The 27,400-nt window shown below is 33.0% G+C and overlaps 4 protein-coding genes, 1 long non-coding RNA gene and 1 pseudogene across 19 annotated transcripts; 2 read left to right on the top strand and 4 right to left on the bottom strand.

The window, feature by feature from the left end:
- LOC109356509 lies at positions 2,718-5,689 on the bottom strand. 3 transcript variants are annotated; one of them, XR_002108749.1, is made up of 7 exons: positions 5,270-5,689; positions 4,844-4,937; positions 4,124-4,161; positions 3,894-4,029; positions 2,897-3,324; positions 2,816-2,851; positions 2,719-2,780 (listed from the first exon to the last, which is right to left on the bottom strand). XR_002108749.1 is itself a non-coding variant. In XM_019599840.1 (7 exons), exons 1-5 carry the CDS (start codon positions 5,591-5,593, stop codon positions 2,912-2,914), a joined length of 1,005 nt encoding a protein of 334 aa, XP_019455385.1. In that variant the 5' UTR covers positions 5,594-5,689; the 3' UTR covers positions 2,769-2,789; positions 2,825-2,851; positions 2,897-2,911. The 3 variants fall into 3 exon arrangements, 2 of the variants coding, with proteins under 2 accessions (XP_019455386.1, XP_019455385.1); XM_019599840.1 differs by having other exon boundaries at positions 2,769-2,789; positions 2,825-2,851; XM_019599841.1 differs by having other exon boundaries at positions 2,718-2,851; positions 5,270-5,657.
- LOC109356510 (homologous-pairing protein 2 homolog) lies at positions 6,849-8,628 on the top strand. Its single transcript, XM_019599842.1, has 6 exons — positions 6,849-6,971; positions 7,067-7,092; positions 7,289-7,556; positions 7,864-7,934; positions 8,037-8,225; positions 8,310-8,628. Exons 1-6 carry the CDS (start codon positions 6,944-6,946, stop codon positions 8,406-8,408), a joined length of 681 nt encoding a protein of 226 aa, XP_019455387.1. The 5' UTR covers positions 6,849-6,943; the 3' UTR covers positions 8,409-8,628.
- Positions 8,814-11,361, bottom strand: LOC109356507 (annotated as a pseudogene).
- Positions 12,270-22,295, bottom strand: LOC109356504 (serine/threonine-protein kinase prpf4B-like). Of its 13 annotated transcripts, none has more exons than XR_002108745.1 (16): positions 21,851-22,295; positions 20,271-21,454; positions 19,988-20,163; positions 18,475-18,647; positions 18,298-18,366; positions 17,730-17,802; positions 16,967-17,123; positions 16,583-16,874; positions 16,326-16,440; positions 16,050-16,213; positions 15,752-15,826; positions 15,467-15,647; positions 14,809-14,872; positions 14,310-14,376; positions 14,200-14,226; positions 12,270-12,774 (listed from the first exon to the last, which is right to left on the bottom strand). XR_002108745.1 is itself a non-coding variant. In XM_019599835.1 (15 exons), exons 1-14 carry the CDS (start codon positions 22,205-22,207, stop codon positions 14,853-14,855), a joined length of 2,997 nt encoding a protein of 998 aa, XP_019455380.1. In that variant the 5' UTR covers positions 22,208-22,250; the 3' UTR covers positions 14,124-14,376; positions 14,809-14,852. The 13 variants fall into 13 exon arrangements, 7 of the variants coding, with proteins under 7 accessions (XP_019455380.1, XP_019455378.1, XP_019455381.1 ...); XR_002108743.1 differs by having other exon boundaries at positions 12,287-13,012; positions 14,310-14,361; positions 21,851-22,280; XR_002108746.1 differs by lacking the exons at positions 14,200-14,226; positions 14,310-14,376 and having other exon boundaries at positions 12,270-12,421; positions 12,750-12,774.
- LOC109356512 lies at positions 13,009-13,439 on the top strand. Its single transcript, XR_002108750.1, has 2 exons — positions 13,009-13,127; positions 13,205-13,439. It is a non-coding gene; the product is annotated as an uncharacterized LOC109356512 (long non-coding RNA).
- On the bottom strand, positions 24,187-26,282 carry LOC109356511. Its single transcript, XM_019599844.1, has 4 exons — positions 26,076-26,282; positions 25,859-26,035; positions 25,682-25,763; positions 24,187-24,501 (listed from the first exon to the last, which is right to left on the bottom strand). The coding sequence occupies exons 2-4, from the start codon at positions 25,976-25,978 to the stop codon at positions 24,335-24,337; spliced, it is 369 nt and encodes a 122-aa protein (XP_019455389.1). The 5' UTR covers positions 25,979-26,035; positions 26,076-26,282; the 3' UTR covers positions 24,187-24,334.

Here is a 27,400-nt window from a genome sequence, read left to right on the forward strand (position 1 = left end):
CATTTCTTAAAAAATAAATTCGGCCGAAAATATTTGCACGGTGTGGTCAGATAAGGGTAGATGACAAAATTATTCATAATCCATAATCTTCAAATCTATCTGTTAAAATTAATGAATTTAAATGGATGTGATCCAATGGATAATGTTATATCCAATGGATATTCGTGAGTATATCTATTTGGATGAATACCCAATCTATCCAATTAATTCAATATTAATATAAAAAATTTCTCTCACATTTCTAAGTATATTTCTCACACATTACAAAAGTTGAAAATTGCAATTGTAATTTTAAAAAGTGATTATAAAAAAAGTATAAATGATTTCGGTCTTAGTGTTTTACCCCAATATCTTAATGCAAAGTATAAATATATCATTTTGGTTATTGACTAATGTGATAATATAATAACAAAATAAAATATTTCACATAATGGATTGTTGCATACAACTTGTGGAAGTCCCAATTATTAGGGGTGTAAGTGGTTCCGGTTTAAACTGTGAAACCAGACCATAAAATGTGATTTCGTTCAGTTCCGTAGTTCGGTTCAGTTTTTTTTTATTTGGAATCATTTAAGTTCAATTTGGTTCATGATTTTGTAAATTTTGGAAGCGTTAGAACCGAACTACATATTAAAAAATAATTTTATTTTATATTTGGGGTGGTTAAACTTTAAAGTTAGGAGATAAAACATGATTAAGAATTTATGATTATTAATACATGTTGGCTATAAATAAGAGACAAATATAAAAAAATAATTTAGTAAACAAACCTAAATATATCTATATCTCTATTATCCATTAAGAAGATAGAAAGAAAACTAAATAACTATTATACATTTTGTTACTAATCACTAATGAAAATAATTAAATAAAGAAATTAATGAACTAAAATAAAATAAAGAAAGAATTTGAGGACATTACTAATTATGTGGAGTATTAGATGTTACTCTTGGACTAAAGAATTGATATCAAGTTTGTCATTTTTAAATTTTGTTGGATATTGTAAAAGATTTTATGGACTAAAATTTCAAGTTTGTAGTGCGTTGAGATGTTGAATTATTATTGTTTTACTAGAAAGAGTATTAAATATTTTTATTATTGATATGTTTAGTATTCATTTAATTGACTTTATACTTTGTAAATTTTGTTCAACTATTTCTTAAAGGATTTTTTTAAAAAGTTGAAAAACCGCGAAACTAAACCGAATCATTAATGATCGGTTCGGTTCATAAATAAAATTTGCGGTTAATCGAGTAGAACCAAACCATATTTTTGTGTTCAGTTTGGTCACTAAATTGCATCAAAAACCGAACCGAAATTTTACACTCCTACCAATTATGTTGCATCAGAGATTTTTGGCAATAAAAATGCTTATAAAAAAACTTCACAAATTCACCTTTTTGCTTATTAAAAAAACACTTTTTAAAAGTGTTTTTTAAGAAAGGTATTTTTTTTAAAAATCACATTTTAAAGTTAATTTTTTTTAAAAACACTTTTTAAAAATGTTCTTTAAAAATGCTTTATTAAATAATAATTTTTAAAAGAATTTTTTTTTTCAAATTACTTTATTAAAAATATTTTGTTAAATTAAAAAAAAAAGTGGGTTGGATATCCATCTATCCAATCCATTAAAATAGATACATGGGTAGAATGGATGAATTAGAATTTATTGGATATGGATGAATTGGATAATTTAAAAATGTGATGTAATGAATTTATATGGATCGATAGATAATTTTCTATCCATCCATTATAATGCAAATTCAAATTCATCCAATTGCCACCCCTAGATAAGAGATTTTAGGGTAAAAATGTACTTTTGTTTAGTGAATTTAAAATATTTTTTATCATAACATAATTCTAAATTGCCTATTTATACTCTTCACTAACCAATTATATTTATTTTTAGTTGAGAGATACCTGAAATTATATGGTGAGAATGAGATGGAGAAGGGGAATAATATTAATTATTGATTAACACATTACTTTCAAATTTATAAATAAAGGGGAGATTGGACATTTCACACTTTATGTAAAAATAAGAAGTTCCTCACTCTTGTTTCTCCACACTTTTACATTTAAAAGTAAAAATAAGAAGTTTCCTTACTAGAATCCTTATTCACTTTTTAGATATCATGAAATAAGTTATTTCTAGGCGTGCTGCATTTCAAATTTTCAATAGCCTCAAGATACATGTCAGTGTAACAGACATGTAGAAACTCATCAATCTGATGACCTGTTATTTTCTTATGCAAGCAGATGAATTAGTTTCAAATTTAATGGATAATACATAAGGTAGTGATATATCATTTTTTTAAATTAACCCATCCGCATGTGATGATGCTAGTGCTAGCTGTTAAGAAATCAAATGGCTATGACATTCATATTTAAATTAGCATATTGTAGAGCATCCCAACATGTTGTCAGAATTGAAATTGTCATAAAAATAGTAGATTAGCAGTGCTTAATGCATTTAAAATTATGAGTAACTTAGTAAGTAACAATGGACTTCATCTCAAACTAATTATATAATCATTTATTTATATAATCATTTATTGTAATACTTATTAAACTCAACAAAGAGTAATGAGGATGTAAGATAAATATTTGGGCTTCTAAAATGGAGCACAAGAAGTGTATCACTCTATATACATTTTCTAACCAATGAAAACAAAGGTATATGAAGTGATACGAAACCTTGAGACAACAGTTACTCCGGGACCCATAAGAATGGATTATCCACAACCAGGAACTGATACATACAAGTGAATTTGTATTACCTTATATCTGATACACACAAGTGTGTTTGTATTACCTTATTTTTATAATTATAGAAGCTTTATCTCAAAATGTTCAAGTGAGAATTTTTGGCTGAACAGCCTTTCCAGTGCAAAATATAGTAATTAAACACTTACACCTCTTCTGGCTCCAAGCAAAGAAGATAAGAAACTAAGCCAACCACGGGTATGTACCTAAGATACTTGACTAAAACAACCTTGTTTTCTTGGATATTCTGGAGGTTATCACCAATCAACCATGGCTGGAAAATAATGTAGAGACCTATGTCCCATATGAAAGCATATGCCAACCTTTCTGATCCTAAGTAACCCACCAAGAATTCCCATCTTTCTGCTATGCCTCCAAAATTTGCATCTGTTCTACCAAAGAAAGCCCATAATAGAGATAGAAGACATACACCCCCACCAATCAAGCCAACAACAGAGGCGCCATTTGTCATCACAGAACCCAGTTGTGAACATTTGCTAGGAACAGTGTCATCATCGGCATCATTCAATCGAATAGCCATATATGGGATTAGGAATGCTGGCATCATAAACAAGTGTTAAGATTAGTTAGAAAAACAATTTTATCGTAAAAAAGTATAAATAATTGAGATTATAATATGACGGGACCTCTTCCATATATACTTGAAAATTATATAACCTCCTTTAATTAATAGCTCCCTTATTTTAATTCCCCAAGATCACCAAATCTTAAAAAAAAATCATCACTACTACTGAAATAGATCTTTGTTTTCACACACTAATACCTTTTCAAATTTTGATCTCATAGAAGAAACTCAATCTTGTCATCTAATTGACATAAAGAGCTATGCTTTCTTAAAAATATGAAGCATGGATAATTGCAAACCAATTTAGTAATATGTTGACATAACTTAGGAAAAATGGAGAAATATACTCCATTCAGAGAAGCAATATGCTTGCAGCAATTATCTTTCTTCCCTGAAAGATTACAATAGAGTCTGAGACTGGACCCAGTCATCCCTCTGTATTCTAATATAAGCAAATAATTATCTAGAGATGTTGTGATTGTGAATGTAGATCGGAGTAACGAAAAGACTTATCATGCAAAGAGAGTTATGTGAAACATACTGTTTGTCAAGAACATTTGCATGCCCCAGAGTACATCCAGAGAACCCTTGAATCTGTCTCTCTTACGATCAGTGAACAGCAAAGGAGCAAACATCAATGTCCAGCCAATCACAAAGTTGAAAAGTCCTTCAGACATCTGAAGTAACAAAATTGCCCGACATCAGGGAAACCTTCCAATCAGATAGTGTAAATTTGGTGCCATAATATTTACTTTGTGCAATGAAACTTACAGGATGAAGAAGTGGAGCCTCCATCAGATGAATGCCAACTACTCTACCGAAATAGCAGAGTCAGAAATCATTAAAAAGAAAGGATAACCAATAAATAAATAAATAAATAAAGAAGAACACATTCTTCGGAAAAAAGCCTCAAATTTTAGTTGTATGACTCTGAACATAATTGTTGAATTGAAAGTTCCACATTGCTTTTGTACTAAATAAACTTACAGAATAAGAAGAATGTAACCTATCATATATTTGTTATGAAAATGAACATCAATACTTTGCAATCATGGAAAAGATAACAGCAACATTGTTTTGTTTGAGAAACCAGAGACAAAACAGAAGAATCTATACACATAAACCTTCACCGAAGTGATAAATAATCAATTCTGCATGAACCTATAAACATAATGAGATCAGATACAATACTTTTCTGATAATGAATATGACATATCATGGAGGATTCACTCAAACTTATCAATATAGGATCAAATTCCTAGGAGTAAATGTTCACAAGTCTGTCATGAATCATGGAATCAGGAAATGTCCCTATTATATGCCAATATAAGAATAACAAGAGTCTTTTCCCAAAAAAAAAAACAAGAGTCGTGCTTATATGACAGTGAAATGCTCATAAGTTCAACCAAAGTTACATGAACGTCTATGAAGAAAGAAAATCAGTGAACTCATAATCATTTATTAAATATAATCAGCAACAGGTGAACGTACCGAAGTTCAAGAGAGGCAAGATGAAGAAGAAATTGAGAGAAAGACCCAGAACAGCATTAATTGTGTCAGAACTGATGGCCCATGCCGGATCACCCTGTTATGGTACAATTAAAATTTCAGATTTCTAATAAATTCACTCTCCCCGAAAGCAGAGAGATTGTTTACGAGATTTAAACATGTAATCTCATGGTCACTAAGTAAAACCTTACTCTTGCGCCAAACTCACATCATATCATACCTAGATTCTAATATCATATTAAAATATTTTGGCCTAACTCCACCCATCAATTAGCTCACACATGTGAACTATAACACTTAACAGTAACGCATTTTAATTTGTGTCTTCTAAACTCTTCAACATTTAAAAACCTTGAATCCAAACACAACCAAAGTTAACAAAATGCGGCAAGGAAAAACGATACATACAGGTGCATAAGGAAGCAAGAAGAGCCACAAAATGTAAACACCCTCCGCAACCCACAACGCTGTTCGGAGCACTGTCCTTAAATTACCATCCGCCGAAGAGGCGGTGGACAAGGCCGTGGGTTTGCGGCGGTCGGCGTAGCATAAAAGGGTGCTCTGTTTTGGAACAGGTGGTTTTGGAGAAAAGCAATGGGAGGAAGTGATAGCGTTGTTAACTGGTTTTGAATTGCGTAATTGGAAAAGATGGAATGAAGATTTTGGGGGCGAGGGTTTGTAAGAAAGGAAGGAGAAGAGAAGTGCTGGGGACGACGTCGTTGTGGTCATCATCGTTGTCGTTGGAGATTGATAGAAGTTTGAGCATTCAGTGGTCCAGTGAAGTTGGAATTCACCTACTCACTACAATCGTCACTTCAAGGATGAGGAAACTCTTTAAAAATGGTTTTTTTTATTCCTGTGTTTTGGAAATTTCCTACGTCACCTTCATTTCCTTAAAAGTTAATATTAATTAAATATAAATTATACAATTACAATGTGAAAATCTTTTACATTGATTTGCACATATTTTTATTTGTTTCTATTATGTAGAAAAATTATTTGTATAATTAAATTAGATTCTCATACTAATCAAAATAGTTAATGGTTTGATTATAAGAATACAATAATTGAAAAAGACAATCACGCTAACTTAAATATATTAATTATTTATTCATTAAATGAGGACATGCACTTTTAAAAAAAAAAAAGTAGATTCAAATTTCCTTCACAAACTAGCTACTCATTACATTTTAAGGCAAAACATTAATTAGCCTTGTTTAGAATAGTGAAGTTAGAGAAGAGAAAAAATGGAAAGGGAAGTTGAATATAAATGAAAAATTTATCTGATTTGATCCAGAGAAGGGAGGTATAAAAATGTGGTGTACCCACAAAATTTATTTCTTTTCACTTATGCGAAGAAAGTAGGAAGAGAAATAGAAATTTTACTTAAGTAATTATTATCTCAAATGATATCCCAAAACTATGTTAATTAAAATTATAATAAAATTTATAACTTAAAATTATAACATTAATTAATAATAAAACAATATTTATATGTCTCTTTTCTTTATTTTAGAGATATTTTTTTTGTGATTTGAACCATAACATCATCAATCTCTTTTCATTTTCTATACTACCAAAGAAAAGGGAAAGAGAAAAAACTACTTATTTCTATTTATTTTTTTCTTATTCTTGTATCAAACATCACAAAAATCTATTTTATTTCAAATTTATCCTTTTCTTACGTCTTTCTCTTTCTTATTTTCTCTTCTCAATGAAAGAAAGCTTTAAGGACTTAAAAAAATAAACTCCACTATACTTTTCAATATACTAAACACATGACATGTATATTAATGGTTAAAGTGGAAAAAAAAGCAAGATGTTGACAGGAAAAGTTGTGAAAAGGTTAATAATAATAATGAGAAATGAATGGTAGATAATAAAATGAAAGTATAAAAAATTGTCATGGTGAATACTTTTTTGATTATTTCTGTCTTAAAAAACAATGGAGAGGGATAGTTTGGTGTTTAGCGGGTAATTATTGGCTACAAGAACTAAACGACGTCGTAGACGACACCATTGGAAGAGGGAAAGAAAAGGGAGTTCCAGAATTTTCCCGCTCATTTTCTAGCGTTCCAAACAATGGCTCCAAAATCCGATAGTGCCGAAGGTATGTACGATCATTGTCTTTCTCATTCTCTTATCGCTTCAAACTCTCTCTTCTTCGATTTCTTCTAACGCTTCATTTCATGCTTTAATTCGCAGCGATCGTTTTGAACTTCGTGAATGAGGTAAATAACTCTTTCCTCACTTCGTTTTCATTTTTTGGTTATTATGCTATATTCAATTTCGTTGCCACAAAACAATTGTAAAAATAAATTAATAAAAAGCTCAATAGTAGGTTCTATTGGTTTGGATATTTGTGAACTATTATTGGTGGATCTATCAGATATTTTATTTTATTTTTGTATTTGTTTGTTTTCTCAGCAAAATAGGCCGTTGAATGCGCAAAACGTAGCAGATGCATTGCAAAAGTTCAATCTCAAGAAGGCAGCTATACAGAAAGCGCTGGATAATCTCGTTGAAGCAGCAAAAATTTCGTTCAAGGAGTATGGTAAGCAGAAGATATACATTGCACGGCAAGATCAATTCGAGATTCCGAACACTGAAGAGCTCAATCAGATGAAGGAAAATAATGCCAGCATTCAACAACAGCTGGAAGAACAGAAAAAGGCTAGTAGTGAGGTTGAATCAGGTAAACTGAAGTCATATTATGTGATAATCTAGCTTATGCATTGCTGGATATTTTCGGTATATGGCGTCGACATCTATAGACCTAGTACTGGAAAACAATGATATTAGTGAGGTTGACTTGAGTGTAGCTTTTGAAATAAGAGGGGTGCTGAGTGTATTTAAGTTAATTCTTCGGGGGAAGTTAGTGTAATTTCACCAAATATTAATGGATGTTGTTTTCTAGATACTAGTTTTTTGAATTTGAAACTGTTGAGATTTTAGATAAAGTTCCTTGATCATGTAACTTGTGATATAACTTGTTGCTGCAGAGATTAAATCATTGCAGTCGAATTTGACAATGGAGCAGATCTGTGAAAGGGAAGTGAATCTGAGGGCGGAGGTAGCTGACATGGATGTTTATGTGTTTTTTCTTTGTTGAAAATTGAGTTGGTGATTATGTACTTTCAACTAAGATAGTATTTGACTTTGTATTCTGCTCCAGGTTAAAGAAATGGAGAACAAATTGACCAAGCTATGCGGAGGTGTTACTTTGGTGAGGCCAGAAGAACGCAAGGCTGTTGAGGATATGTTGTCAGAGAAAATAAGTCAGTGGAGAAAGCGTAAAAGAATGTTCAAGGATTTATGGGATACCCTAACCGAGAACTCACCTAAGGATCCCAAAGAATTTAAGGTTTTTTTCTTGACCTATCACAACAATACCTGTTATTTTTTATTTGTTTCTGTTATCATCCTGGTACTTGTTTGCACTTTGAAGGAGGAGCTCGGAATAGAATACGATGAAGATGTTGGGGTGAGTTTGCAGTCATACAGTGACCTCCTCCAACCTGCTAAGAAGCGGCAGAGGGGGCAGTGATTTATTTAACTCGGAAGTATGCTCTTCCTAATCTGGTTGACTATAGATTGTTTAGTATTCTGACCTCATTGAACATGATTGCAAATTACATAGCCTATAGATGTATTTAAAATTCAGACCCAGGTTTGGGCCTATTCCCCTCAAACTATAAGCCTAACTCACTAGAGTGTTGTGTCATTATATTGCAATATTGTTGTTAATATAGTCAAATTACATAGCATATTATCCCAGCTTTGATGCTTCAAGGTCATAAAGCATTACCCCACTTAGTTTTTGAACTTAACATTTACTGATAAATGATTAGTGACATCAAGCAGGTTCTAGGAAATAAATACTTTACTATATCATTTTCTATAGTAGGAACCCCACATGTGTCCACCTTAGGAATCTTACAGACGGTTTGCCTGGTATTGTATTATCTGGTTTAAATTGACAATTCTATAAACGGTTTGCCTTAGGAATCTTACAAACTGTTTGCCTGGTATTTTGAGAAATCTATAATCCATACTGCTATGTACGCTCATAATTATTCAGTAACCTGGATTCATCTAGCCCTCATGAAAGTGGCCTTTTCCCCAAATCGACTTGAGGTGCACTCTGCACATTGGACCCGATACTGCATTCAATGCTACTTGCCTCGATCCTGATCCAACCTATATACCAGAATGGTACCTTGAAGATACCTGCTTAGAAGTTTGATTCCCCGTGTTTATTTTCAGTCATCATCACTCTCATAAGAAACTAGTTCCTTTTCAAAAGGATCAGCCTCAATTTCTACATCCACTGACACAGTAGTCCCTTAAAAAATTCATCACCCGAATCAAAACCTGAGATGTATTGGTTTCTGTAACGTCTATATTTTTGTTACTTTCTTTTCCTTCAGTTCTCTAAGTTCTTTGTCTTCTAGTTGAGATGTCAAAGAACCAGGTCGTTCCAGCACTTTTCTTGGTCAAGCTCTTGGACTATTATGATCATCAGCATCATGTGATTCAGATCTTGAGAGTTCCACAGCTGCTCTTGCAGCAGCTGTTGCATATGCTGCTGACTCAAAAGCTGCTTGTGCTGCATCAGCTACATTCTTGTACTTTTGCATGGCATCGGAATTTGACAACTCCCCACCTTTTCTCGTGTTAGGTAAGATGTCGAGATTCTCTACCTTCATCTCAGGCTCATGCTGGGTTTGCTTTTGTATATTGAATTGTTCCTGAATAGAGAAAATCATATGACATAAGTAGTTGTTTTGCAAATGTTAAAAATATGAAATTGCAATTTTCGCTACTTTAAGTTTTATACCTCAACTGGAACAGAATAATATTCGTCAAGCTGCAAAACAATACCGTTCTCAGAAGCAATTTCTTTGAGTGCCTTCATTCTGCTGTCCAAGCTTGGCATCCTTATTGACAGCTTTTGTATCATCTATAAATAGCCAAGAAAAAGATCATACCGGAGTGTGATAATACGCTGAAAATTTATTCAAAAGAAGTATAGCATAGTAATCTGCTTTTGGCTCACATTCTAGCTTTTAATCATAGTTCCTACCAAATTCTTCAACAATCAAAATAGAATAAAGAGTGGGAAGGCAGCATTGCTTGACTTGACAAAAATACTGCTCAGGTCAGATATATACCTGAGGATGGACACCAAAGTTGTTCCTTAACTCAGCAGCACGAGCGGCAAACTCTTTACCAAATCGAGTTGTCAAAACTGTGCGAATCTCTTGAATCTCTGGAAAATTCCCACACCTAGAAGCTGCATAAATTAATCCTGATGCTGCCTCCTGTAGCTCATCACGACATTCTCTATACAACAAAGACCGTCCTTTTCAATGAAAAAACAAAATCTTTCACTGAATAAGTCTAATAAAATTATAAGTAAGCTCACCTTTCTTGTTCAATGAGATGGGCCCTTTCAATCAAGAGGTTGCAGTATCCTTCAATCTTATCGTACACATCCAGCATGTTTTGATCCTTGATCACATGCTCAACCTATAAAAGAACAACCCAATTATTAAAATCAATGAAACTTCCATATAGATGCAAAAGCTAGGCTGAGAGACAAGACAACATGTTAGAGTGTCTATCTCACACCTTCAGTTGAGCACTTGAAAAAAAAAACAATTTAGAGGATACAATTCTGTAATATATCATACTCGAAGCAAAGCTCGATCATGGTGACCAATTTGGAGGAGTTGAAGGACATCAGCACAGGCATGTCTGAGGCAGGCTTGACGCTGGTTCTTGAGAATAGCGAGGCGTGAGATGGCAAGGTTAACGGTTGGCTTGAACTTTGTATCCCTGAAGGTCCTACCAAGCAATGCATCTAGCTTCTTACCCATGTATGTGTATGTACCTGTTCCTGAGTGTGTTCTGCTCTTGAAAAATACAAGAGTAGAGCAATACACACAAGAGAAGTTGATAGTAAAGACACCAATGGCAGGCACCAAGGTGATGGAACCAAATAAACAGACTCAAGCTTATTTGATGTTTTATATCAAGAGAGGGGGAGAGAATGGAGCTTTTAATTGGTATTTTGAGGATGAAAATCAGCTGGCAATTGAATTATTGTTTTCATTTAAAAATCTTGATCATACCCTCATGAGCATTTAAAAATCTTCTCCATTTAATGTTCACGTGAATGTTTAGTTAAAAATCCTTAATATGATACACATAGCATATATGGTAGAAAAACTTTAAAGACAGTTAAAGAGAGTAGTTTTCCATTAATTGTTTTCTTAGGAGCGAAGAGTCTGATGGAGAGAGAGGGTGAAGCAGGAATAGAAAAAAGTTCTTCAACGCGGTTGGTAATATTTCATATAAGACGAAGAAGGATATTTTGATATGTAAGGAAAGGGAATGCCATAATTGCAAGTAATCATCTTTTTGTTATGACTATTTGATTAGATGCATTATTACACAGAAATCACACTGTCTGCACACGCCCTTTTCCTTCTCTTAGTTGTGAGTAATCGGTACGATATAACATTTATCATTATTATCTTTTTGCTAGAATCCTTATCTTTAATTTGTTTCAGTACACATGTTTTAGATTAAAAAAACAGTATTTTTATTTAGTAACAAAATGATTCAATTAGTGAAGAATTGATTCCTAAGGCACAAGATCGTTTAAATCTTGCTGTTCATATGTGAATAATCTAAAAGTATTCAGTAATTGGTGAGACACTGACACTATTCATAACCAGCCCACTTAAAACAATTCTTAAAAAAAGTACTTCTTTTTTCAACTTTATTAATGCCTTTGGTGATTCTATTAAATTCATTACTAGAGAGGATAAACTTAGGTACTGCCCATAGAAAAGAATATAATTATTCATGGTTGTGCTATGTTATGAGAACACTATGCAGGTTATGTATTATAAGTCCACTTAACACTTACGATGGAACTGAAAAAGATAACTGGAACCTACGGTCTAAATAAGACATTGAGATAGGGGGCAATAAGGGTTTTTATGGGAGTACAGGAATGTTCTTTTTGTTGTATAAATGAGGACATCATTCTTTAATAACCTATATTAGATGGTACAAATTTTACAATCCACGTTCTTTCAGATATTTTTCAACTTTTAAATGTTATAAAATGAACAAAATATGTATAAAAGTGATAGAGGATGTATTAGTAGCCGTCATCGTTTTTAAAAATATCAGCATCTACTAGAGACAGAGACATGCTTAGATTAAGCCAAATGTGACAAACCATATTTAAGTTTTGAATAGCACCTCTTATGTTACTACTTTTTGTAGTACTCAAATCACAGATTTTCAGAAAATCTTACTCAAAGCCTTGCCACTTGCGAGTAACGAAAATACAGAATCATTCGATATAACAAAATTGACGAGTTAATTGAGGACCACATTGATTTGTACACAAACTATACCTATGATTATATGATAATTGAAGGCATTGCCTGTCTAGAACAATGGTTCACATCAAGTACTTTGGGAAAAACATCTCACTTTTGAACCTCATCTATTCATTCATACACTGCACACATCTAAGGGATTGTAATAAAATGAATATTAACATGCAAGGGGAATCTACATGAAGAAAATGAATGCACTGCTAGTTTGTAATGAAGATCAGGTAGTCTGCCCGACGAATTCGGCTTAGAAAATGATCACGTAACATATTCATCATCAACGGCAAAACCTCAACAGCAGCAAAACAACCATTTTAGCACTAGTCAGTTTTAAGGACAGCATTTCCAAAACTTTACCTTCAAGGAATGATCTATCACTAAATCCTACAGTAACTAGGTTATGAAATTAGCAACAGAACAGGTAAAATTAACAATTTTGACACTTGAGTCCCAAAAGGTAACAATTGACAGGGCTAAAAGGATGAATAGAAGCTGAAAAGGAAACAGAAAATGTGAAAATGTAACTTAAGTAATGACCCATTATTCTATGCAATGAAGTTTGGCTGAAGTAGGTGAAACACTAAAATCACTAAAATCGTAACCTAATGAGCATTAAGAATCACAATTCATGTGAATTTTCCAGACCATTTTCACTATTCAAGTAACACATCACTGATACTGTCAGGATGCTATCCACTTAGCATTTATCAATCCTCCACCTTCAACAAAACTGGCATATATAGCACTCAGTGATTATACCACTCAGTTTCTAAAGCCGGGAACCAATCGAATACAGAAACACTTCACTGGATATAAATATGAAAGACAACGTAAATCCTTCAGAGGTATAATCAAAGGTAAAAACCAGAGTGAGTGCCTCTGGGAAAAGAGGTAGAATCCTTGACAGAGAAAACTGAAAGAGGACCCTACTAGTGCCCCCTTCCCCCTCATTCACATCTGTGTAGCCATGAATATAAATATATTTCATTATTCCCTATATTCACTTTCATTAAATGCCACAAATAGTGTTCACCCAAGTATCAACCTTGCAACATTCCTTGCTTATAAACATCGGAACTGTGAGAATCCACATAGGTGCTGAAGCACCGTCAGTTAACAAAGTAGAACCTTCAGTTGACTTGTGAAGGTATATATAATATTTTAAAAGATATGCATGATAAAATCTAAGAAATTTTGCGTCTTTCTGCAAGCAGAATTAGTAAGTGTTTCAACTAGTGTATCTAGTGTTCAGAAAATATTTTAATCAAAATGTTGCAGACAGAGCTGTTGGCTATAAAGCTATTTTTGTCAAAAGTTAGAAAAAGCTAACATGGTCTCAAACTACACAACATTAAGCAATTGAGGAGGCCATTTTTATGGATAACAAAAGAAGACAAATGATGACATACATGGAGGACAGAAAAAAGGTATTGAAAATCTACCATAGAAACTAGCAAGTGTTGAAAAGGTCCAGTCCAAATAGTTTTCTACTACTGCAATAGGGTAATTTTTAAGATTACATTATCCTCTAGAATAAATAAAAATTGAATTGAGTCACAAACAAACATGTGTCAAAACAAAAGCTATTGACTGAGATGCAAGTTGATACTATTAGGAGTTTGAGAAAACACACAAGGGAGTAATATAGCAAGATTGCCATGATTAGAAGTCAGACATAACAGCATGATAGGCACAGAAATCTATAGTCAAATCATTCTAACCAACACCGACATTCACCATGAGAAAGACTACTTGAACTTTAAGGAAATAGTTACGAACTTCAAATCCATTAAATTTAGGAAACTTGTAAAATATAAAATAATTAAGTGATTGGCTATCACAGGAAACTGAATTGGACACCATAGACCAACAATGTACACAAACAACAAGAAAAGAATTGGACTTAAACATACTTACAAAAACTGCGGGACAAAAGTATGGTACCTAAAAAAAGCAAACACCAAATAAAAACACCAAGTTAAACTCACACCACAAGCTAAAAAAAGTTGCTGAATCAAATTACTCACTGAGATACGAATTCGCTTCTAGGATACAGCCAAACACCTCCAATGGAAATGCCTCCAGAATGACCACCCATGGATAAGATGCAATGCAAGTTCATTAGAACACAGGATACAAAAAATTCTAAATATAAAATGCAAAAAAGAATTCAAACTTTTTGAAAAAATGCATAAACATAAATTTAACAAGCAAAATATCTATATACAGCCTGAATCTAGTTATGACAGTAAGGAAACCCCAGAAAACAAAATACCAGCTAAAATATCAACCTATCCCACCCCCACTCCCCTAAAAATCAAAAGATTCTACCTAGCTTAATGGACAAAATAAGTGCTCACATGTACTTGGAGAGTAACCAACCATTGATTTTCTCAGGGCTCAAAAAGGTCATCCAAACCCAACTCAACCCCACAAACTATTCTATTGGAATTGAAGAAATTTGTAGTGGAAATAATAATTCATTCCTATGGTGAAGTTAATTTCCCAATAAACAAACCAAGGTACCTTCTCCTGGGTGCCTTTTAAGCATCTAAGCATGGCATGATGCATCAAACCAGTGGCAGGTATCCTGAATGAAAAGCTAAATTAGAATCTCTACACCTCAGGCAAGTTTTGTTAAAAATATGCATTGGATATAATGGTGATGAATAAGGAGAACAAGAATGTACGTAAAGTAAATTAACTGAAAACAACACAAGAGACACTACATCTGTAAAATCTGTATAACAGTACAATCTATCTTCTGCAAAGGGTCATCATAGAAGAGAAGTTTACAATTCATACGAAATCGAAGTTCTCATGATAAAATTTCCATGGATTTAATTGCAAGAGCAATGCTCAAACTACAAACAACTACACAAAATGAAACTAAAAAACATTAAATTTCACAATGACCACATAAAAAGGAAGAAACTGCCTCTGGCGTGTTATCTTACAATAGAAAGATTACATTCCACTGAAAGAAACACCAATGAAGTGTTCGCCTGATCAGACATCACCCATTTTCACTTCTACAGGCCAACAACTGTGCTGATATCTCTTGGCCGTACACAGAAGATAAATAATGCCAAAGGATTAGAATCTCGATATAAAGTAGAACATTATGTACAAATATCAGTGAACAACATTTTGGGAGTTAAAATCTGCAACATTGTTCACTTGCCAGTGATGAATGAGTGATTCAATGCTTCTGACACAGTCAACCTCTTGTCTGGATCCAAGACAAAAACTTTTTCCAGAAGATCCTTGAAGTTGGCCAACATTTTTGGATCCTCTCCAGTAGAGCCAGTGATGATTGTTCCAATATCTTTTGGCTTTATGTTGACAATCATCCGTTTTATCGTCTAAGCAATAAACAACCAACAATTGTTAATGGATTATTCAAAATGATCATTCAATCTTGAACAAAAGAATCAAATTATAAATATGGTAAAGAAGTCCTGTATACCTTTTTTGTCACGGGGTCCTCCTCTGAAGCAAAAAAATTCAAGTCCAGATCAAAATGTTGTTCGGTAAATGCTCCCTGCAAACATGATTATAAGAATAACTAGATATTGTCAGAAACACGCTGACATATTCAATTGAAGATACCAACCACGTAATATGATGAATTTAGTAACTAATGCTGCATCAGAAAATAAAAAACGAGTACCAAAACAAGCCTACTGTATCAAACATTAAAATAATCAATTCCCAGATCTCAGACAGTGGCATAACACATAAGAAACATTTAAGTAAAGAAATACCTTTCGTAGCATCTTCTTTGGAAAAGGGCCCTTCAATTCCATATGAAGTCGTAGCATGTCATTGTTTGTGGAGCCTGGAAAAAGAACTTTCCCACTATAGAGTTCATACAAGCAACAACCTACAGACCACATATCCAATGGATGATCATAGGTCAAGCCAAGTACTGCATACAAAAATTCAAAAGCCCAACAGTTAGAAACCATGAGATATTCAACAAAATAAAAATGGTTAAGAAATAGTAATATGAAATTGTTAGCAGTATGAATGAAACTTACTTATTTCAGGGGCACGATAAAAGCGACTAACAAGATATGGGGTAACTTCATTTTTACCAGCAAACATGGCATTACCAAAGTCACACAGCTTCAAAACATTTTTGGCCTCATTTACCTGGTCAAATGAGGAAGTTTTTTTTTAAAGAAATGTAGTAGAAAATGGATATTTCTTCTTGACAAGAAACAAGCCAACCAATAAAAAATGTAATTTCATTGAAAATAAACACTCTAACCACAAAACAGTATTTTAGGCCTACCAACATATTATCTGGTTTTATATCACAATGGAGAACACCACAGTTCCGAAGATGCTTCAGTGCAATAAAAAGCTGTTTTGCATACGTTCTCACTGCAGTTAGCTTAAGTCCAATATTGCGACCAAACTTCTTTAAGACCTCACGCATATTCATATGAAGAGATTCAAAAACTAAACAGAGGTGATTCCTGTACTTAAAACTTGAAAGAAAACGAACACAATGACGCTTATCATCTAGATCAGCACCTACTAGTTTCTTCAATATGACTGACTCATCCATACCAGCCTTGTACCTGTTCCACATTAGAGAAAAAACAATAAGTAAAGGGTACAATGTAAAAGCAGAAATTTTAACGAGGATACCAAGGAATGCAAATCTACTCACATAGTGTCATTACTACGAATAATTTTTATAGCTACTTCTTCGGGCTCTCCATTACCATCCTTAAGATTCTTTGCTCGAACAACTGTTGAAAAGACACCCATTCCATGAGCAGCGGTGACTTCATATCGGCCATCAAGTATTTCACCAAAACGATAACCTGCAAAATCACATAGCAATATGACAATATAACACAAAACTATAACAGATTTAACAGAAGTTCTTTCGCCCAATAGAATTTCACATCATAACATCCAAATAAATTTGGAAATACATCAATAAATGAATATTACTAAAGATGTGGAAAAGAAATGGTTGCCGAATGTTAAGCATAACATAGATTTTCGAATCCTAAGTTGCCTATGTCATATCGTAGAAGGAAAATAAGAATCAGCATTTATATTTTCAGGAACTTCCAGAAACTTCAAAAGAAGGAAGCAAAATTAAATACATATCAATTAGGTAAAATGAAACACTGCTTGACATTATCAATTAGGTAAAACTTGATTCTTTTTTAAATACATATAGCTTATAGAATAATGTAACAATTCTGGTAAGTGTTTGTTAAGCCAAAAGATATTTTTCAAATTTAAAACTAATGAAATCTTACCTAAGATCAACTTAACTCTAAGAAATATTAATGCATAGGATTTACTATTGATTGAATGGAATTGATTGCGATAATTTAATGAATAATCGTGCACACAAAAAAGCCTAAAAGATAAAGTACAAATAAAATTACAAAATATTTAAATAAAATACTTACTGTAATACCCCTCTGCATCATCCCAGTTGTCATGCAAGCCACCCCTCTCAATCTGTAAACCATCTCCTTTTCCCTGCAAAGAAGGGAGGAAATCTAACCTTATATAAAAAAAATATTGAGTAGAACTGAACAAAAAAATAGCAACTTAACAACTCAAGTCAGGTATAAAAGTCTGTAGAAATTATAATAGAAGTAAATAACGGTAGTTTCCAGATAACTAGGTTTGGTTATATTAGAACCCAACACTAAAAAACACCCATAGAACTAAAAGCGCGAAAAATATTATTGCCACTCAGATTGGATTCAAAGGAGAAAAATAACATTGGAATCCTATCAAAGCATATTACAGAAGCAAACTTAGGCAGACAGAAAGGGAAAATAATAGCAGTGATGAAATCATGGAGATGGGAAACAGGCATACTATAAACAACATTTCAAGATGTGTAAGATTCATCCTTAATCAAAGATGAAATCATGATTAACTACAAAATCAGCAATTCATTGAATAAAATAAACACAGAATAAATCCCGCGATTCATAATTTGAATAGATTAAACAAAACATTTACCAATTTTCGAACTCCAGTTGGTGTCTCGCCAAATATATCATCACAAAACATGTCATCTGATCTCTCACTCTGTAAATGTTGAAATGGAGCTTCAGATGGATATGAAAAGTATAAATAAATCCACTTAATCATGTGATATACCATTTCTGCAATGTATGAACTAATTTAAGTACAAACCTTAGGAGTACCCTCTCTAAGTCCCCCAGCAACTGAGATCTTACCAGAAGCAACATTCCCATTTTTTGCAGGAGATTTACCAACAGAAAAAGATACTTCTGCACCATCAACATCGTTGTTCTTTCCATAAAGAGCTTTAGGAATGGCAGGAGGAGTCTCTTCAGTTTGCTTGTCTAATCATAGTTCAAAAATTATGCATTAGAAAGTTATTAAAAGTGGTATAGAAGGCAGCAAAGGGATGGAATGAAAATAAACACACTTATCACAAAAGTAATTAACCCAACATATAATCTTCTTTATGTATCAGTTCATAACCTGACATTATAACACTATTTTTTGTTTATGACACAGAAAAATGGACACATAATTTTTAAATGGTATAACTTCAGGTCTGACATTAATCAGTATTTCACTAACTTGCATGCTAAATGTCAATGGAAAACTAGAAAAAGACATGTCCAAACACAAAAAAGTTATGAAAAAAGGAATTTCAGTAGAAACCAAGAAACAAAAAGGTGGCACAAGTAATATAAACTGTAATTAGATATGAAAGGACATATCAGATAATCTACAATATGCATGATATAATAGAGGAGAATCAAACACCAATCCTCACTAGAACCAGCTCAATTTAGACTTACGTGAATAGACAGCTTGTTTCACATTTATTTTTTTGTCCCTTAAAGTTTCAATGGACACAAAAACATACAACCAATAACATATAATTCTTATTATGCTAGCTTAATAAAAAGAAAAAACACAATACTAACTAAAAACAACAAAAAAGAAATTCTCACGTGAAAAGAGAACATTCCACAACAAGCAAGGGTTAAATTAAAATAAAATGCATCAAATTCCATCCGAACACAAGTCCATTACTTATTCAGGAGCAACTTAAAAGAGGAAGCCAGAGTAGCTGATGTTATAAGCTGGGACTCTAGCCAGTATAGAAGCTGAAAAATTTCCCACCAATAATTCTCCCATGAATCCCCACCTATTGGGATAAAGGCTTGCTTGTTGTTTTTGTAAGTCTCCCATGAATGACCAGCACACTATATTGCATGTATAAAACAAAAGCAGACAATAGGACCCGTGTAAAACATGTGACTCAAAATAACAGCAAAGAATTGTGTATAACTGAAAATGGTTTTGGATCCCAATAGCAACAGCTTCTCCATAAGAAAGAGGAGAGGATCATAGTTCAGGACTCAACTATTGGACCAAAATATGTTACGATCCACATATGCAGCTTCATTGAACATGTGTTATATGACACATGCCTTTAGAATTTCAATCTGAAAATGAGGGCTCCTTGATATATGGTCAAAGACATACAGACCAACAATTTGAAAATCAATTGCTATGAAAGTGCATCATAAACAAAGGCAACTACTATCCAGCCAGATATTAAACAAGATAGGTTTTTAGCTTTTCCAAAGATCATCTTGGCTAATAATAGTTACTACACACAAACCTATAAGGAAAAGAAAATATAATTAAAAAATAATAATACCTTTTCCTTCAATTTCAGTAGTTTGTTCTTCTTGCTGCTGCTGCTGCTTCTTGTATTTCTCTAAGATTGCTTCTCTTCTCCTTCTACTCTCCTCTTTAATCCTGTTGAGATCTTCTTCTTCTTGATCAGGTAATTGCAATGTAACCTTCTCATCTAAGTCATCTTCATCCTCTCCTCTGCAGTCAATACAAATAAAATCAAATAGAAAGTAATTATTAAAAAAAGAACATGAAATGCATTCAGAAGACTCGCTGGTGAGAAAATTTTGTAGATGATTAAATACCTGTCGAGTTTGTTTTCATCATCAACCAAGGTACTGTCCATACTGTTATAAACCTTTACAGGCTCGGAATTTAATTTTCTTTCCCGGTGCCATTCTGTTTCTTCATGTCTTGAATGCCTTCTATATCTATCTCGACTGTCATAACTCTCATTGCAATGCAGATGCTCCCCCTTACCATTCACAATGTCTTTATACTTATGCCTATTTCTATCCTCTTTTTTCTCCTTCTCTGTTTCCTTACTTTTATCCCTTTCCTGATTCTTGTCATTCTGCCGACTCTCCCAGACTCTATCTCTTCCATCACCCCTTGTTCTGTCCCTACTTCTATCTCTTTGCTTCTCCCTTCTCATATCCCTTTCATACACTGTCTCCCGGCTTCTATCTCGTTCATTTTCTCTTCTCCTACCACTATCATCCTCTTTTTCCCTGCTCTTACCTCTTTCTGCATCCCTTCTATGCCTCACATGGCTACTTCCATGTTCTTTTTCCCTTCTACAGACCCGGTCTACCTCCCTATTCCTGCTATTCTCTCGTTTCTTTTCCCTCTGCAAGTCCCTGTCAACACCCATGTCCATACTCGTATCTCGGGCCTCCCGACTGCGATAAATTTCACTTCTCCTTACCACCATTCTTTCATCATCATGTTCACGGTCAGACTTCGATCGACCAGCATATGGATAGTCCCCTTGTTCACCAGAGTGCCTTCTATGTTCTTCTACAATACTACGAGAACGAGACCTGTCCCTAGCATGATCATTTGATCTTGATCGACTTCTATATCTATCACGAGAAGGCAAATGTCCTGACCTATATTTTTCTCCACTTTTCGAGGATGAATTCCTGTGATAATTTACTTTCCCACCATCAACCTCCAGATCATCATCATACTCACCTTTTACTATCTCATTTCCTTTATAACTTCCAATTTCTCCACTACGCCTCTTTTCTCTTTTAGGAGACTTAGGATTCAAATGGCCATTTCCCATATTATTTGTACTACCTCTAGCATCCTTTCCATATTTAGGACTAGCACTTAAAAGATTAGGAGAACCCTCATCTTCATGCATTCTATGGCCAATGTTATTCTGACGGCATGTCCTATCTTCTGCATCAAATGCCGGGCTAAAAATAATTTCATCACTAATACCCTCACTTCTAACTTTCGAATTGTTAGCATGAAGCCCCTACACAACACAAAGAAGTAGTTATGTACATAAAGGCAATAATGATAGATAAACCAAACAAAACAACCATATCAATCCATAGCAAAGAAAATAAATGCCATGGCAAGTAACCAGCTCTTGTTGACTAAATAATCACCACTCTTCAGTCTCCACTGAAACACGTAGAGAAACTAATTTTGCAATTACATAACTAGGGAACACTGACAGAGTACTCTACCAAAAAATGTAAGTTTGGTTAACGCAAAAAGTGACATAAATTGAAATGCCTGAGATACAAAGAAGTTAAAATAAACTCTGAACTTTGGACAAAATTCAATTCAATCACGAAACAAACAGTCACTACTATCAACGCCAAAGAAAAACATGTAAATTTCATAAAATTGAGATCTAACATACCGAATTCGCCTTATCAGATCGAGGATCTCGATCTCCGATAACCTCAATTTCACCAGCCTCCGAATAAGATGCAATCTGTTTTTTCCTAACATCGCCATCTTCAACTTCGAGAATCTCCCCCTCCTCGGCATCATCAACCGGCATATGACGATTTTGAGCAGAATTGGTAGCGGGAATCGGTGAAGGAACCGCAGGAACAGTTTCACAATCATATTCGTTTTCTTCGTCGCGCTTTCTGCTACCGTGGCGGTGGCGGTGGTGACGGCGATGATGGTGGCGGTGCTTGTGGCGCTTAGAGGATTTATCGGAGTTTCCCGGAGAGATGGAACGACGGTGCTTGTGGCCATCGGTGACCATGGTTGGATTAGGATTAGGGTTTAACTTTCGCGCGTTGAATAAACAGGAAAATAAAACATACCCCACGTAATAATAGTGTAATACTCTAACTCATCCATATTTCGCGCGGTGAATAAATTAAATTTAAATTAAAAAAATAATAAGAATCATAAAACTCACGATTTTTATTGATTAAAATATATTTAAACATAATTTATTTTAACTCAATAACTCCATTGTTAGGAATAAGACACATATTCATCTAATAATCTAACTCATCCATAAATATCAAGCTATAAATATTTTTTTTTATATTTATCTCAACATTGTATTTTACTATATATGGTTCTTTTTTAAATAATGCATTTCTCACGTTAATTACGATTTTTAAATCTACAACGATTTACAAAGTAATAATAAAGCTAACATCCAACTTGTAATATAATTAGAAATCAATCTTTTAATGTCATGTTCTGACACACATTGAATGTGGACGGAGGATATTGAGAAAATACATTAATACTTTGGATGGGGTCAAGCTATCTCCATTAATGGAGAGACAAGTGCAATTTTCCTCTTTAGTTTAAAAGGTAAATTTGTCTTATTATAATAAATGTAAAAGTATATCACATTTTCTTTAATTTTTAGTATTATTTGTCTTTCATTACTGTAAAGAAAGGAGTCTCATTCCTTTCTACTAGGGATATTTTGATGTATACAAGTTGAATGGATAGTACTCAGGGTTGCTTTTTTAAATTGGATAGGCGGAAAAGGCATAGGGAGAAATGGGTTTGGGCCCAAAAAAAATTTGGTTTCTCATATATTTTCTTACGTGGAGGTAATCACGTCCGAACCGAGAATATTTATAAATTATGGGGCTAACTATTTCAGCGGTTATTTTTCATACACAAGACTCAAACTCAAGACTTTAGTTTAAGAAAATCAAGCATGTACCACTTAAACCAGCACTAGTTGGTAAAGCTTGTGGGAATTGATGAATTGTTGGAGGAATAAATTGATATTTATAATTTTGTATCGTCTCAAATCTCAATCAAACAAGTCATTGTGCTCATTCATTACGGAATATGATTCTTCTTGTATTGAACTTAGAAGTTGTTTTGCTTAAAAGGTCTTTTTTATCCTTGACTTCAACCTAACACTAAACCCTTTGAGAACCAACCTAGCAAAATGAAGCATATCTTGATGCCAATGGTTAGCATCCTAAAAGCAACACTTCAAATTGAAAAGCACCTCTTTATTTCATTTTAAAGCACCTTATGGTTGAGGGGGGAATTTATCCCCTTAGCTGATGTGTTCTTGCTCCATCTTTGGCATTAAAGCAACACCTCAATGCATAAAATTTCTCATATTCTAACATTTTTGTGTGCAACACTATACTTTCAATATGGCTGTCAAAAACTGATTCAGATTTGATATTCCATAAGTTATGTCTCTGCATGTACTATTAGTTATGATTGGTTAAAAAATAATAAATTATTAATTTTTTAACTTCAATAAAAAATTTCAACCCATCACAGACTAATGGTACATGATGTGCCACAACTTATAATACCTGTCAAAAACTACCCCTTTTGAAATATATAATTCACGTAAGTCAATTACAGGACGAAAATGGAGAGTAGAGTTTGTTATTTTTTTTAGTTTTAAGAATAAAATGTCTTATCGTAATAAATAAAAAGATACAAGTGTTATTGTATATAGTTTTTTCTTTGATTTTTTAAGGTACATCTCTCTTAAGAAAGGAGTCTGATTCATATTAACATGGCATTTTCCATATACATAACAAAAATATAACCAATGAAATAACTAAAGTTTCTGTGTTGTGCATTGTAGGTTCAAATTCTTCTTCTACAAGCTGTTAGAATTAATTCATTTTGCTTTCACAAAAAACTTATGGCCCATGTGTCAAAGTTAGGAGGAGACAAGTGGATTTTTTTTTTTAAAGGGATTGGACTTACATTAATGTGTGACCCAAAATCCAGTGGAGTAAAATTGATATAATCATAGTTCACTAAGATCTCTTTTCCTATACATTGTCAATCATGAATACAAAAACTTAGTTCTGTACATTATAAAATCTATCTGCATAATATTCCTATGAACAAGTGGATAATTTCTTAGCAACAGTTAACCACTAGAAGAGCCAAATATGCGTTTGATAATGGCAACTTTAGGTAGTGGATTCCTATTGATGTGAGTAATTTTCCGTGTGATTACTTTACCAACTTTTGACAATCTAAAAGTAAGTGTCACTTTCTTTTCCAGCACATTCACCACCACAGACTCTGTCTCCACTGAAGAATATAAAAATAAACATATCTCAAGGTCAATATTTATTACAAAGTATAATGCTCAGGGCTCTCTTATAGTAGTACACTACTTTAGTTAATATATATAAGCAATAAGCAACTAAGCTAGCAAGTTTGAGGGATAATAAAATTAGCAACAAAACTTAAGAAGTATAATTCTTTGGATGTTTGTGGTGCTATTCATTTTCCAATCATATATATATATATATATATATTATTGATTTAACTAATTAATGCATTGTAAATTGTGAAGATTTGTTTGAAAGGTGTTCTATGATATAATAATTTGTAGTTATTCATATCTAAGTGCCTTTATGACTTAACATGTTAGCCACCAGAAATGTTAGTTCAGACTACTTATATGATGGTAAAATATGTAATAAACATATTTTTGGATGTACAAAATTAACAATAGCATGAGTAGTTAGGGGAAGAGGGGTTTCCTGAGAAACCAAGAACAGATTATTCCAAAGGCTACCTTAGCTTAATAAGAGGTAAATAAATAAATTTGTAACAAACACTCCTTCACATTCACATAAAATTCAATTAAAATGAAATAAATAACATTCTCGGTTAAAAGTAAACTCTAAGAAAAATTTAAAGTAAAATCAATAATATTAGCAATCTGTCTAATATTTTGAGGGCTTATAAGTAATAAAATTAGAGATTTTTTGGGGCTTTAAAGTTTAAAGCAACAAGGTTTTCAAGCCTTGTGCTTAAAAATCAATCAACACAAAGCAATTTGACAGATATCTGCACCAAACTAATCATCTGAGATATAAGTTGTTTAAAAATTTTAAAATTGAGAAAAGGATGTATAGATTATAATATAAGATTTTTTTATATTATGAATGCATCATTTACCGTTCATAATCATATTTAATATTGTTTGGTATTATCAGGGTATTTTTTCATCTCTTAGGTAAAGAATTAATCATTTTTAGGGTGCGTAATTGTTCATCTTAACAAGTGTCGCTCCTAAGAATTAAACTCTTAACATTTTGATCATGTTGAGGATTTAGTGAGACACCACTAGACTAACACTTTGTTGATAAAGGGTATATAACATATAAATCTTTACTATGCATTGAATACATATTACACTTTTTAAAGTATAGCATTCCAAATTTCCAGTCCAATGAAGGGAACTTACAAATAAACTTACCATTCATTTTGGTAATAATGTCAGTAATCCTCTTTAGGCACTTTTCACATTGCATATCTGCAGAAAGAACAACCTCCTGAACCTATTTTATATAGCAGCAGAACCAAACCATCAGCAATAGAATCTAAATATATATCATTGGCCAAAACTGACAATAGTGTAAGCAATAATACATACCAGTGGTAAGGACAAAGACTCCATAGAAGCTAGACTAGTCCCAGAAATAGGAAAACCCTTTGAGATTTTTATACCAACTTCATGAAGCTCCTTTTTAGCATCACCCTCATCAAAAGCCATTATGCTTAGGTGTGTAGCTGTTTCATAAAGAGACTTAATATATATTTAATAGGTTTGAAGCTTCAATCTCATCTTTCTGAGAGAGAGAGATAAATGTGCAGAAAATGATATACCAACAAATCATTCTAAGGTGATAGAGCAAAGCCATCTCTAATGTTTCAGTTTCAGTAGTTGTTGAGAAAGAAAAATGAACTATACATTGTACAACAATATGGTAAAGTGAAAATGGTTTTATGCCTAAGTTGATAGAGATTGTTCTTGCACTAACGTGCAGGACCAACCCCACATAGTGCTTAGTCGTTTTTTCTTCACAATAATTATTCCTTCAAGGTTGCTTACCAACTAGGCTTTGTATGTATGCTTTGCAAATACAAAAATATAAACTAAATTATCACCATATTTGACAATGCCTTAACTGAAACAAATAATAAGAATAATATGATAAACTACTAATGCTGAAGAGTAACCGAAATTGATTATACTATGGCTGCAGAGAAGCTCCCCTTAGACTTAGTGGAGTGTGAGAAGGTAAATATATACAACTTTATTCTTACAAGTAAATAAGTTATTTCCTGTATTTGAACCCGTATTAATCTGATTAGAATTTATATTATTAGAAAAGATCCACTAATTTAGGTTCTCGTGCGTAGCTAAAGCCAAACAAGTGGCTCCTTCTTATCCCTTTTTATATTGTATCCACTGGAATTAGTCCATTACAGGGTACACATGCAATTCCTTTATATTATTCTACTCTTGTTATATAAGATCACACTCAACAGGGTACTAGATACTCCTGGATGTCAACTCAGGAATAATATATATATTCCCATAATTGGTACAGATAAGGGAAAATTACTTGAATCAAATACACCTAGTTGCCAATAAAGAGTTAGTTTAGTGGTGGTGTAAGACATCATTGGATCCTAATATTGAATATTCGATTCCTGTGAACAACATTTGTTAAGAGAAGCAACCACAAATTCTATAATGGATTAGTTTGTTACCCAAAAAGGTAAGACAATACTCTTAGTAGTACAAAACAAATATATAAGTAGCTTTGGTATGGTTTAGCCTAAAACATATTTCATTACAATCAATTATTAAAAAAACATTTTAGATATAATTAATTATTAAAATAAAATATTTTAAGAATTGGTTCAAAGACACACTAAAACTTAAATTAAGGAAACATAAAAAGAAATAATAAATAAATAAAAAAGTTAAACCAATGAAGTTATACCCTATTGCAAGTTTAATACTCTCGGTATTCTTTTCCCATTTACCTTTACTAAAGATTAAAGAATCTTGACTAAGTTAATAATATTTTATTTGTACTTTTCTTTTACCTCACTTCCCTTAGTAATTGTTACTTTCTTCAAATTCTAGATTACTTTTTCACAGATGATGACTTCAATATTTTCT

Source organism: Lupinus angustifolius, chromosome LG09, assembly GCF_001865875.1.
Source record: "Lupinus angustifolius cultivar Tanjil chromosome LG09, LupAngTanjil_v1.0, whole genome shotgun sequence".
NCBI classification, from domain to species: domain Eukaryota; kingdom Viridiplantae; phylum Streptophyta; class Magnoliopsida; order Fabales; family Fabaceae; genus Lupinus; species Lupinus angustifolius.